Below are 14145 nucleotides of genomic sequence, written 5' to 3' on the forward strand. Positions count from 1 at the left end.
CTGGTGCAATCCCTTATCTTTGAAGAAGACATACTTAGCAAATTTGACATTCTTGAGCATTTAACCATGTTGTTTTCTCTCATCACTAGCTTACTTGGAGTTGTATGTTAATTGATTCATGCATGTTGCACTGTGCTACATTTGAGGCTTGAGTGCTGGAGTAAAAACTGCTTTTATTTGCCTTTGAAACAGCTTTTTTCAGACAGAAAAGCGTGGACTGCCAATCAGAGCTTTGCTTACTTCTGAGTTGATGAGAAATAAAACACTTTATTAATTACTTCAAACAGCTCCCAACAGTCTGATCTAAAGTTCCCCTAAAGAGTCTAAGCAGCACTCTTTAGGGGAAAACACATTATTTACTCAATTAGAAACAAAAGTTGGCTACCCCAGCTTTTATTGTGATTACTACAGTCTGAACAGGAAGTCAATGGTCCCCTGTCCATTATAAAGTGATTGATATTGCGGTTTACCATGAACAACATAAAAAAACTATGATAAACGATGAATAACTAAGGGCACTATCTGGTTGTCTTATTCATTATGCCATTTTAGTCGTGCTTATTAAAGTGCCCGCTAAGGTACTGTCAGCAGCTGCCACTCACAGAAAAGTAGAACATTTCGGTCTCCTGCTGGTTCGACCTCCTCTTGGCTACGCTGCTTTTGCTCATGTAGGACTCGGAGGTGACAGATTTGATGGACTCAGTGGAGCGGTTGTGCTGGAATGCATCCGACACGTCAAAGTCTTCTACGGTCAGCATATCCTGCATCGTCTGCATGGTGGCGTCCAAGGTCTTCCTCACCTGCACGCAAACAAGCAACCTGACAAATGAAGCCACGAGATTGAAGCCAAGCGGATGATTTTCCTGTGGTGGAACAGATGAGATTTTGAAGGACAAAAAGTGAGCAATTTACAAGAAAGGCTAATTTATTTCAAAGACGAATTGACCCCTTGAGCAACACACAACCTTGAGAAAAACATGGAATTGGAGTGTTGGAATTGGAGCGAAGGTGAAGCTTAAATCATTGTAGGAGATAAATTAACAGGAATGGGTTAGTGAAGGGAAATTATGTATGTTTTATATTATTTGTATGATTTACATATAAACCTACTCATTCGTTTAGATCATGTGCCAAGTCTCAGTGTCATGCCTGTGACTAACTGTGTGTTCGGCATTGGAAACAACTGATGGATACCTTTAGAATGTACTTTTGGCAGCATGAAAAAAGCAGTCACGGATGACGGATGATATAGAAAGGAACCAACTATCAAATGGAGCATAGTATATTTTAAAATGGACATATTTACCAATCAGTGGGCTAAGTGGGACATGGCATGCAAGGTGACATTTGTCAGACAATGATTCATGCCAGCCATTTGGTTTTGTTTGTATTGTTATTACTCAGTTTTGCTCCTGCCTGAAGCTTAAACTTTGACTTTTTATGCAGAATATCATAAGAAAGCCGATGCACAGGTCAGTGGAGAGTAATTGCCCAGAGGAGCAGCTGGTGATGTGGTCCTCCTACTTGGCCCAGGGGTTTGTGTGTGTGTGTGTGTGTGTGTGTATGTATATGTGTGTGTGTGTGTGTGTGTGTATGTGTGTGTATGTGTGTGTATGTGTGTGTGTGCGTGCGTGCGTGTGTGTGTGTGTGTGAGAGGGGGTGCACTGGAGGGATGGGGGTGCTGGAGGTTAGTTAAAATGGGGCACAGGGATACAAAGTGACTCACCTCCTCATTTTCGATCTTCAAAGTGGCCAGACGAGACTGCAGCTGGTGGTATCGCATCAGGAGCTCGGTCTGCACTGGCTGCTGGGCACTCACCTGGCACACCTGTACGGGGACGATGCAAGAAAAGATGCCAAAAGGGCTTTTAAATGGTCCGAAGTCGGGCTTAGAAGTGGAGGTGGGCGATATTGACAAAAACAAATGTATCCGATTTTTATTTTTTGAGTATCCTGATAATAATGTGTTAAAACATGTCTTTAAACATATTAGTTGTTTTTTGAAATGTCTGCAAAAAGTGCAAAATTATCACATGATACCCTCATTTTTTTATATTTCTTTTCTTCAGCCGTTTTTGTAGCATTTTTCATTATAAATAATCTCAAATGTCAAATTGTGCATATCTTCAAAACAACATTTATAAAATTATCTACATTTTGATATTTTGCCTACCTCTACTTAGAAGTCTTGTGCATATTTGTGTTAGACGCTGCTGCTAGCAAGCCTTGACTAGTGCAAAATAGAGCAATGCGATAATGACTAATAATAATAATAATAATAATAAAATATAGCCGCAAGCGGCAATGATCGGCCCTCGCCACGCCGCCGCCACGCCGCCGCCACGCCGCCGCCACGCCGCCGCCACGCCGCCGCCACGCCGCAAGAGGAGGGGGCGCTAACGCGCCCCAATTGTCCTTTTATTACGCCTACTGCTGAATCTGTGACGCTGTCACATCTTCTCCCCTTTGTTTTACCATCAAAAAGCTATTTGATTTTGAATTCTTGGCAAATTGTGCGGCTTTGCCGCACAGACACCGTGACTCTTTGAATAAAAATGTGGATATCTTTTGATGGTCCACCCCTGAAGATGAGTCTCACCAAATTTCAGGTTAATAGGGCTGACGCCCTAAGAGGAGTTCATGAAAGTCTAAAGTGTAAACATGTTCTGGCGATTTCCCCATTGGAATAACATAGGAGGTTTTGGTCATCGCTACGGCAAAGCCATAACAATTATGACATGGGTCTCATTGACTTTTTTGATCGGGTAATTGAGTTGTGTGTCAAATTTCATATAATTTCGTAAAACTAAACATTTAACCTCCATATAAAATCTGTAGGGGGCGTTATATGATATTTTTCAAATATCATAAACTATACATTTTCGGAAAGCGCTCGCGCTTTCCTACCTCATGGTGTGGGTCCCTGGTCACTGACGGGTACTTTCGTTAATTTTGAGTGGGCTCCGCCCACTTTGTGTTTTTGGCCCTCTATACAGTAATAATGTTCAATTTTTGCATTACATGTTTATATGCACGGAACATGCAAGAGATGGGGAACGTATTCGTGAGCTACTTAGCGCAAATGAGTGCTTTATATGGGGATATGTAAAGTGCTCGTTTAGTGCGCACTTTTGCACGGGCTTCGCCCGTTTACAACGGTAATGTTCCATTTTCCTACTACTAATTAGTATGCACGGGGCGTGCATGAGTGCGTTAGTGAGTGTTTGGAAGTGGGCGAGCGCTTCGCGCTCGATTTCGTGCGCACTACGTCCGCACTTTCGCAGCCGTGATTCGCACGGCCTTACGAGACTAATAGACCTCTCACCAGCTTGTGGCGCTTGGCCTAATAATCACTGACTGTAACTTTTCTGTTCACTCCGAATGATAACAGTAAAATGATTTAGAATGCAATATTGAGAATGCTGCTCTGTCTCTTCACCTCGTCCCCCATGTGTGGCAGGTACTCGAAGCGCATGGGGGGGCAGAACATCTGGTTGTGCATGTCCATAATCTTGTGCTTGTCGCTGCGGGAGTCCAGGTTGTCCACTGCGTTCTCGATGACGTCCAGCCCCTCGTGGCGCGACGTCTCCAGGTTGTACTCTGCAGAAAGGTACGTCCTGAAGGCCCGGGCCAGACTGGCGTGATAACCAAGGTCACAACACTGCAACAGAAGTGGATTAAACAGTCAGAAATAATGTGATAAATGAATCAACTCTTAAATGAAGAGCAGATGTCCCACCTAAAGAGAAGTGGACACCTTCTGTCAACTCTTTAATAGACTGAGTCCCAAATTAGGGTTACCAAAATAGCAGCTTAGTTTGGAGAATTACAGCCTGGCCTAAAACACTGGGGATAATTACAGTGCGTTATCACACAGGCCTGTATAAAGTAACCTCATTAAGAAGAGGATGGAAGAGAGGAGAGAGAGAGCTCAGGGCCCTGATAGCTGAGTGAATCACTGAGTAAATGCTCTTTAGGAGATAGACTGAAAGCATGCCTCTGAGTGGGGGAAACTAACTTAGATGTTATTCAATATTCTGAGTACTTTAAAGTGTTGTGTTATTTGTGAGCCTAATTAAGTTTAACGGTTTTACCTTTATTCAAATCACTGTTCAAAAGAAAATGTCGATAGTAGTAATAGGAAGCATTAGCACTAGTTACATAGCTCTAGTAGTGATTTGGGATGATGGGTGGTAATAGTAACTGGGTGAGCGATGGATATCTATATAATTTTGAGTATCCCAATTAGGGCTGTGCTATTACAGGTATCTACTTTAAATTGAGATTCTGTTATGTCTAATCCTCAATATCAGTTTGAGGCATTTTTTCAATATTTCTACAGCCAATCCTCAGTAAAGGCATGTGGTTTGGAGTTCAAACTTTGGATAAAGGAATACATTTTTTTTAAAGTTACATGGTCTTTGTGTTTGTGTTCAAGAAACAAATAAAGAATGTTTTAGACTAAATCAAATCAAATTTTAATTATTATTTGTCATATCGCCGGGCCCTAATCACAATAACAATAATCTGAAGGTAATAAATGAGCTAAAACCTGTTTTTAAATGTCTTGTTGATGTTTAAAAGTCAGACAAATGTGAAAGGACTGCAAAAGATATCCTTATATGTGCTGAAATATTACTTTATACTTGTTTGAAAGCATAACATAAGTTGGTCCATTTTATTCTTTTTCAGCTGTTTGTAATGTATTTTGTGACAGTTTGAATTTTTAGTGATTTACCCAGTGCTGTTTTGATTATGTTCAAAGCAGTATTCACAATAATATCAATAATGTTATATTTAACCACCTCTAGTAACACGTTACCATTATGAACCATTTCATACCATTTCTAACAGGTAGAAGGATGAGTAATAATTTTTCTAAAGGTGTCCTGCCAGTACAAGCCTGAACTCAAAGCCCACAAATCCTCTTCCTCAGGCTCAGGCGGATTCAGGATGACAAACATCCCTCAGCTCTCAGACACTCAGTCCATCAAAGCACCGTGAAGGTGCTGCTACAGCGACTTTACGCTCAGCAATGACTTGCCCCGGTCACAATTTCTCCTCATAAATAATCCTCTGTTGGCATTTCAAATCTACGGTTGCACCACAATTACACACAAGGGTCATTCTGCACAATTCTCAATGTGGAGCCGTGGCCAAAATAATCAATAAGAATAAAGCGAGCATCACTGTTTGTAACACCACTTTGGACTTGATTGGAACAAAGGCAGCTTATTTCAGTAAACAAAGAAAATTATATTTTCGTAGACAGAATATATCCGTTTGAAAACTCTTAGTTGTTGGTTAATTGATGTGTGGAGTTTGCATCTTCTCCCCAGGCCTGCACAGGTTTCTTAAACATGTACAATAAGCTCTGCTCTGGAAATGAAAGGAAAAATCTCAATGTTTAAACACATGAAAATTTATGTTGATAAAAGTAGTAGTAGTTTTGCATCAGTAGTATCATTAGTAATGTATACTCATAAAAGCTTAGTAGCACTCAAAATGAGAAGTGGATTGATGTCAAAAAGACCAACAGAACAAAGACATTTTTTATGCTACTTTTCAAAGTTCAAATGTTCTGTTCCACATTGATTAAGAGGAAGTAAAATTAGAAGAACTAACATTCAGGGCTAACCTTACAAACACTGGGAATAACACGAACATTCTGAGCTCAAAGTTAATGGGTTTGAAAAAGACCACCATGTGATGTATGTCTGATGATGGAGCATCTTTAAAACTGTGAAATAGTGTCACTGATAGAGCGATGTAATGAGTCAGTTTGTTCCATTATGGCAGCGCGTAAATAAATACCTGGTGTCCTTCATTTCAAACTTGGTCTGTGAATTAAAAACATGCACTGAAGTTGTAGATGGTGATGATGTCATACTCCCAGATGGGGCAAGAGCCAGGTAAATCCAAGATAAAACAAATACAATGTCCAATTAAAGACATACATTATTCATTGTATGCACTGTTATTGGCTTTTAAACATGCGTTTCTTTGGTATTTCATGTTTTAAAACTTAAAAACGTAATGACGTTTATATAAAAACACACACTATTTTACATTGGTAAACTTACTTGGATTTTGTATTAGTATGTCATTGACTGGCAGCAATGGAACAAACCAAAAACTAGCCATTTAAACAACATTTCTGTCATGCTAATGTAAACATGCAGTTGTAATAAATGCTGGCGATGTTGAAATGTATTTGATGAGGGAACAATGTTATAACATGTTTGAAATCTCCCAAAAAGTCAATTTGGCGTAACAAATGCCCTTCAACACATTTTTGTTTTTGTTCCTTCCCCCGTCTTCTGAATCATTCCTCAAGTCTGTTTCCTCACTTCTGACTCATGAGGCGTCAGACTGCTTTCACCTCACCAAAAACTGTCCCCGAATAACAAACCAAGGACAGCAAGCAGAAACAACTGTCCCACCGAAGATCCGATCGTTTGCCTGTCACGCTCTGGCGCCTTGATGTGTTCATTAACACACAAAAATGAACCGCAAAAAACGCTCAGTGCAGCCAGTGGAACTGCTTGATAACATAACGAGCTGTGATCCAACCAGATGGTGCGAGGGTGACAGAGCTGCAGAGTTTAAATCAACATGGCGTCCCGGCGGAGAGACGAAGACAAACAAACCTTGTACTTACATCGATCATGTCTGAGACGTCGTGAATGTAGTATTTTGCCACCACCGCGTTGGTCGCTGCCAGGTTGAGCAGGTAGTCGTTGCGGGCTTTGGTGCACTTGAGCTTGTTCTCCGAGTACTTGGCTTGTCTCTGGGGAGGAGAGAGGAGCAGGTGATGGTTACACACGTGGAAGAGGAATCATCGCAGAGGATCAGAAAATTAAGCCATGTAAAAAAAATGAAGTGATTTATTTTTACTCATTTCTCTGTTTGTCACTGTTAGTCATCAATAACTCCCCACTGGAAAAGCATAAAGAGTGTTAAGATAAGTTTTCATAACTCTAATATAATCTATCTTCAACATGAATTAAATGATAAATACAAAATATTATTGTACAGCATTTATTTGTTTGTCTCAACTGATTAATATTCAATTTTAACTCATTAAGCTGTTTATGGCTGGCTTATATGACAAAACTGATCAATCCCAATTTTTATTTTGTATTATTTTGTCTTTATGTAAAAAAAAGGTTTTCAATCTTAATATTCTGAAGATAAACGGCAATTTAACACAAATCTCTGCTACAAAAAAACCCAAAGCATATCATTGAAAACAAGAAATTTCTGAATCTTTATCTCAAGTGAAATTCAATACATTAGCGATTGTTTAGGCAATTTTTGATAACAAACAAAATCAAACCTTATCGGATTATGCCTCGTGTACTTTTCCCCAATGCCTAAGGCACCGTGGCAGACCTATTGATTAGTTTCACTTCTCTGTTCTCGGTTTTTGGTTTACAGTTGCACCAGAATAATGACACATGCAATACTACGGTCACATACAGTCACACAAGTATATGCATAAATATTTTGAATCTTGCCACATTTTAAGGTAAGGTAAGGTAACGTAACTTTATTTGTACCCGAGGGTAGATTTGGTTGCAGGTAAAAAGAGTGGGCTGCTCACACACACACAGACAACATTAATGACATTGACAGAAAACGGGCAGTGACACAACAGAGACGACTAGTGCTCCAGACATAGAGATTTATATAGACATAGACATTTTATCCTGAATACCAATTCTGATTCCAATTCCTTTCACCCGGGAGCTCCAGGTAATTTCATTTAGGTTAAGAAATTCCCCAAGTAATATAAAACTACAAGAGAAAATGCATGAGTGCCCCTGTGTAGCTCTGATATTTAAAACACAGTGCCAAGTTTAGCTCCTCCTGTACCTTCTCCTTCATCTTCTCGATCTTGCGGACGGTGCGTCGAGGCTGCCTGTCCTCGTGTCGGAGCAGGTTCACATTCAGGTCTCCAGATTTGCTGAATTGTTTCTCCTCCTGTTTCTCTGCATCCTTCAGTTTGCTCTCAGCGCTGATGCTCTCCGTGTGGTACATGTGGTAGGTCTTCATCACCTGTGCGAGGAGAGGGCAGAGAAGAAGTCACATACAGTACAAATGCATTTAAGGTGCATTTATTTGCCAACTTTTTAAATTAGAAATACGGAAATATCAAACTATCACAATGACACACATTTTCAAAAGGGAAGACATTTTGTTGAAAGCTTTTATTTCATGAAAACTTAAATAAAACATTCTGGAGCTGTTCATTAGTCAATCAACATCTGACTTGTCCTTATAATATCAACAAAACTTTAGCAATTTTCTGCAGTACCACGCGTCGTATTATGTCACGGTTGTCTTTCAAAGCTTTATTTTTTCAGCCAAAGCAAGTATATTTGTAAAGCATAATTTGCACATAAAGCAATTCAAAGTGAAAAGAAGGAAAAGATGCATTAAAATCACCAAACCGATGAAAACATACATACAAGGATTGTATCGCCTATTTAAAAAATGTATTGAAAATCAATCAATCAACTAATCTAGCACATAAAAATGTCCTTCTACATTATTTTTGAACGTGTGCCTTGAATTATAATCTCTCTTTCCAAGTGTTTAGTGAGTAAGGTAAAACAGACCCACTTCCACTACATACAGCCTTTTTCCATCATTTTGACTATTTTGACTAAAATCCTTTAACCGTCACTCTGTATATCTGCTCTATATCCAGTCTGTGACCCAGTGTATTCAGCATGTGGTCTGTTATCTGTCAAATCGCTCTCCTAGCCCGTCTCCCTTTACTGTGGTTCTCCTGCCCTGTACATCCCTCTCCATCTGTTTATTTTTGTCCTTTAGAGTCACTTACACTTGAGGGACTTGAACGTTTCACCAGTGCTTTTCCCTGGTGCGATGACAAGTCGGCACTGACACAACTTCTACGCCCTAACTCTTTCCAGACCCCACCAAATCCCCCCCTTCACTTGTAAAAAAAGAAAGAAAACCAGAAGGTATATAGTATGTGCTTAACGTCTCACATTTTTGGAGCGCATTTATAGGCCGGCTTCAGGATGTGCCAGAGTCAACATAAACACGCATTTATTTGTTTCTTCCTTTCGGTTTCCTGTGATCAAATAGAACGCACTGCTCTTAAGCCATAGGGTTCCTCTTAACTCCACAAGACGTGCTCTAAACCGCACTTGTGGATGCCATTAGACCGCTCACAGCTGCAATCTTCCACTGACCTTCCACCTCGCCATAATAAAATAGGCCCTTATGGAGCCACTGGAAACTACCTGATTCAGGAAAACATTGTGCTACAGTACATCAAAGCGCAAATTAGAACGCTCGTTTGAAATATAGCTTGAGATGTCAAGATTGTTCAGTTAATCAGTAATCATGATCATTGAGGTCACAATGTTATTATTATTAACTAAAAGTGATAATTGTGATAATTGTAGGAAGCAACAATTATTAAATAGTCAAATAAGTCAAAACACATATTTAACACGTTTTACTTTTTTCATTCAGAAAGTTTGATTTCATTAGTTAGACTAGTGAAATAATGCAAATTAAAGATGTTGCTGTTGTTTGGTCATAACAGTGCTGACAATAATTGTAAAATTGTGATGTTCCTGCTCACAATAACCCTTACACTAAAATTGGACATTCTTTGCTTGAAGTTCAGGGGAATTATTTTGTGACATAAAACCTCTTCTCAATTTCAAATGTAACCAAAATCACAGGGCTGTTGTTGAAGGAATTCAGTCATTTAGTTGATTAATTTCTATGAGTTGATACATTTTATTGGGATTATAAAAGATTTATAGCAGAAAGAAGAAGAAGTCGACTAATTAAGTACAGGTCAAGTCTTTAGTCCAAGAAAGTTTTTTAGTCGACAACAACCCTATTGAACACTACTCTGGTATGGTCTACGCACACACTACTCCAACTACTTCAAACAAGTGTGGATGATAATTCAATACAGCAACCGTCATTATTGCCCAGGGAAGCGCTAAACCAAAGTTAAATTGTACTCTTTCAAGAACAAAACCTACATCAGTGTATTGATTCAGGTGAACACACGATATCTCCTCAGGCTTACAAGCATTTATATAATCCCTATTAAATGTGAGCGGTTTTAATCCAACACAAGACATGTGACTGCAGAACCTGCAGCTAAAAACAGGTAATTTTCAGCAAGAGTAACTCTCATAAGGTGTGTGTACAGCTCACTGACTACAGCCCTGGGATATTGCAGCATACCTCAGATATAAGACATGTAATTGTGTTTTTGCTCTTCCTTGAGCATTGCCCACTTGGTGTGGCTGAACATCACAAGCAATGTTTTCACCTTGTTACTACATTTTCACAGCAATGTATTTGAGACAGAGGAGGAGGATCAAAAAAGATATTGATCCCAATAGGATATTAGGTCAGCCCAGCAGAAAATTAACAGAAACCTTGCTTTGCCTCCATTTGGGGCCCAATTTAAAACTTCCCTGTTAGTTTATTTTATATCTTGTGTTTGAACTGTGGCTTCAGATGAGTTATCCAGCCCATATCTCACTGAGCAGACACAGAGAGCCAAACTTCACAGTTTTTCTCTCTTCTTTCTCTTTTTTTTATCTCGACTGAAAGAGAAGACTGCAAATAGCAGAGGTAATCCTCACTGTGAGACTGTGATATTGATTGAGGTATTTCCAGAGGTCAGACACTAAGCAGGCTGCAGTCAGAATGTAGTGAACCCTGCCAACACGGACTGCTGGGTCAGCACGAGGTTAGCGTCTACAGCAAAGACGCAGTGGGTTATAGCATTACTGGGCTTGTAGTAGTTACTTAATCCTGCTACTGCATTATGATGGAAGTGGCCCTATGTGAACACAGATCAGTATTTCCTCACATGGGACAAACAGAAATCTTTTTACATCTAATACAACCCATCATTTTGGAAGGTTAAAGGGTTAGATGTGTTACCAACAATTACAAATGTGTAATACACTGATAATACAATGTTGATATGTTTACCAGTTTACTAACTAAACGCACATCATAAAAGCAGCGTGTTCTTTTGTTTTTGTCAAAAGACTGGATCAAAAATGCAAAAGAGAAAGATAGTTATAATGCAAATCACTGAACACTATGAGTCAGATGAGTTGTGGCAGTAAGAAGGGGAAAGATCACAGGCATATTGTTTAATTTGTATGAACAGCAACTACACAACTAAAAGTATTAAAATAGATAAAGATACAGATTGTTCTACAGAAGATGCTGACCATAAGCAAATTAATTTACAAGGCTGGCACAAAGATGAAGCTTAAACAAACTCATTATCCTTTATGCCTCTGCCACACTCCCAAAGGGTTTAGAGGATACCCGATCTAAACGTACAGATGGCACAAACGCAGCCCAGTGCCAACTCTGCCCTTTGCTCATCCCCCCGCACTGATGAATAAATCACAGACATCTCCTCCATCGCGCTGCTCTTCGGGGGGCGCAGGACTGCTGAAGTTGCCTGGAGTCGGTCCAGACAAGCCTCTTTGTCCTGATTTAACACCGACTGGGGACAGAACCAGAAAACAGCAGCAGCCTATAACAAACACTTCGACCAGTGTTCAGATACCTGCACTGCATCAAGCACATCTGCGACACTGAATTATCAACAATAAAAAACACTGCCAAAATCATTCTAGAGGTAAATAAATGTACAGTGTATTATAAACTAGTAGAGTACATCAACGCCATTAGACGAGAGCGGAAATCTAATGCTAGAGTTAGAGCAGCAACTAACAATTATTTGCTGATTGAATAATCTAGCAATTCATATTCAATTTCTTCTATTAATTGATTCGTTGTTTCGATTGTGAAAGGCCATTGAATAAGCCATTTCAACAAAATTTGCCCCAGAGGAGGAGAAAGTGATAACATTTGAGAACATCCTGACATTTACAGCCAAAATGCGTTTTTTTCATCAAAAGCACTAAATGTACATGTTTCCTTTGCGTGAGTCACAACCCGTCTTCTTTCAGCACATGGCATGTTTTGGAGACTGTGTATCGTCCAGAAAATCATTATTTGGTTACTAAGTCCATTGACGATAGTCTCAATAATCAATTAGTTGCAATAAAACGATTTAGTAGTCCATGGGTAAATTCCTTCTCAATCTAAACCTGAACAAGATACAACATGGTGTTTCAGACTGCCCTTAACAAACCAAAATACCTCAAATTTGCATCATGAATCATAAAAAAATATGGCTCATTGACATTACTTGCCAATGTTAGGGAGTAAGAAGACACTAATTTCTGTTTCGTCTTATGCATAGATCAGATTCTGGCTGAATCAAACATACAATATTCATGCCAATTATTCACAAATCAGCGCACGATAGGAAGCAGACTCCATCTGTGTTAAGACATGTTGCTGTCAGAAAACAAAGCAAACAAACAATGTTGTACTTGAAATCCACTGAAGCAACAAAAATCTATTTGTGTTTGTCAAAATTTGCTGAGAGTATGCATCTGGAAGCCCACTCCCACACTCTCTTTTCATATTATAATATATGGAAAGCAGCTGCAGGAAGCTCTTTACAGCTGGAGGATAAAGACCAAAAACCACAAGTCTTTTAGAGCTTTCTCTACAGCTCGTTGTTGGCTAACGAATCCAAACGCACGAGGAGACATTTTTACAATAGCACTGGAGCTCAAGAACATTTTGTACCTTTAGTGTACATGGGGCTCACAGTGGTGCGGAAGACAAACCGAATACACAAACGAGAAAAGAGCTCACGTTACAGAGTATGTACATTGATCCATGGTGATAAACATCTACAAAACAGACAAACAAACAAACAAACAAACAATAACATTAGAAAATGAAATTCCAAAATAAAAACACAAACAATCCAGACTTTAGATTTATGGTGAACAGGTATTTGTGGTAGAGGTTCCTGAATCATGACCTACTTCACTAAAGCTACCCCACTATGTAACTTTTCTGGTAGGTACGCTCTGCCACCCGCTTGTTTCCATGGAGATGTTATTGCTTTGCCTAGAATGTTCCACAGAATTAAACTTTGTACACCGCAGAGACAAGCAAATGGAGACAAGGTCATTTTTAGTAACCTATAATTGAATAAAAGCAAATATGTTTTCAGCCATATTGTCAAAAATTCCAGTCAAAACACCAGAAAGACTACACAGTGCATCTTTGAAATATTGAAACCGTCAAGGGGAAAGTTGCATGATAGTACTTACAGTGTAGAGTTCATTGGTCACTTTCACCAGCTCCTCGTGCATCTGTATTCCGATTTCTTTGCTCTGAAAAGGATAAACAAAGACGTCACAAAATAAGAAGGCACCTTGTAGTTAGGGGTTGGCCATATTGGACTAAATTAATACGTCAATATTTTTTGGCATTATCACGACAGCGATGTTTGGACAATATTTCCACAAAGCATCAATAATGTGCTAAAAAAAAGTGCATAAAAAAGGAGCAAAACATGAATCAACCCCATAATTAACCACAAAAGGACACAAATATTACTTTATACCCTTATTTTGAAGAATACACTAGACGTATGTGTGCAATTTCTTTTTAATCAGCTCTTTTAGCTTAATTTGGATAGTTTTAAGTACAGACAATCTACTCAATATTTCAATTTGGCATATCTCCAAAACAACAACAGTGATATTATTAATGTTTCTATATATCTCCCAGCTCTATTTGCAGTATATACATATCTTTTTTGAATGTTAATGCATTGTGTTGTACTTGTTAAGTGTTTTTGTTAAGAACATTGTGAAATGTGAAGCTCAGACACCTGACTACATTCATGTACCTGCTGCCGGTTTAATCATTTTGATCAGCTTGTGAATCCTGATTACCTAATTTACTAATAACATTATTATAATCAACGGTGAATCAAGGGGGACGGCGTGTATCTCATCAGAATAATTGTCTGATCTACATTCACTCGTCGATAGAGTGTACAGTGTGAGTAGACAGCCTAATAACTACATGTGATCGAGTCATGAGGAAGAAACAGATGGTGCGATGGATAATGAAGACACTTTGTTGGACTGACAGGAGCTGCTAAGCTTGACAGAGGTTACACGATAACAATGTGGGTTTGTGTTTGAGGCAGCGGTGAGAGAGCTGCTT

The 14145-nt window shown here is 39.2% G+C and overlaps 1 protein-coding gene across 4 annotated transcripts in view; it reads right to left on the reverse strand.

The window, feature by feature from the left end:
* srgap3 (SLIT-ROBO Rho GTPase activating protein 3) overlaps positions 1-14145 on the reverse strand; it is a 57279-nt gene that overhangs the window by 11940 nt on the left and 31194 nt on the right. For all 4 annotated transcript variants that reach the window (XM_072452229.1, XM_072452227.1, XM_072452230.1 and 1 more), the window contains exons 4-9: positions 13239-13301; positions 7879-8061; positions 6662-6790; positions 3440-3661; positions 1727-1828; positions 603-800 (exon numbers count right to left, since the gene is read on the reverse strand). In XM_072452229.1, coding sequence (XP_072308330.1) covers positions 603-800; positions 1727-1828; positions 3440-3661; positions 6662-6790; positions 7879-8061; positions 13239-13301 — 897 coding nt within the window. The remainder of the gene's footprint in view (positions 1-602; positions 801-1726; positions 1829-3439; positions 3662-6661; positions 6791-7878; positions 8062-13238; positions 13302-14145) is intronic.

This window comes from Eucyclogobius newberryi, unplaced genomic scaffold (assembly GCF_026437365.1).
Source record: "Eucyclogobius newberryi isolate DKJ021-1_F unplaced genomic scaffold, fEucNew1.0.hap1 SCAF_19, whole genome shotgun sequence".
Taxonomy (NCBI): domain Eukaryota; kingdom Metazoa; phylum Chordata; class Actinopteri; order Gobiiformes; family Gobiidae; genus Eucyclogobius; species Eucyclogobius newberryi.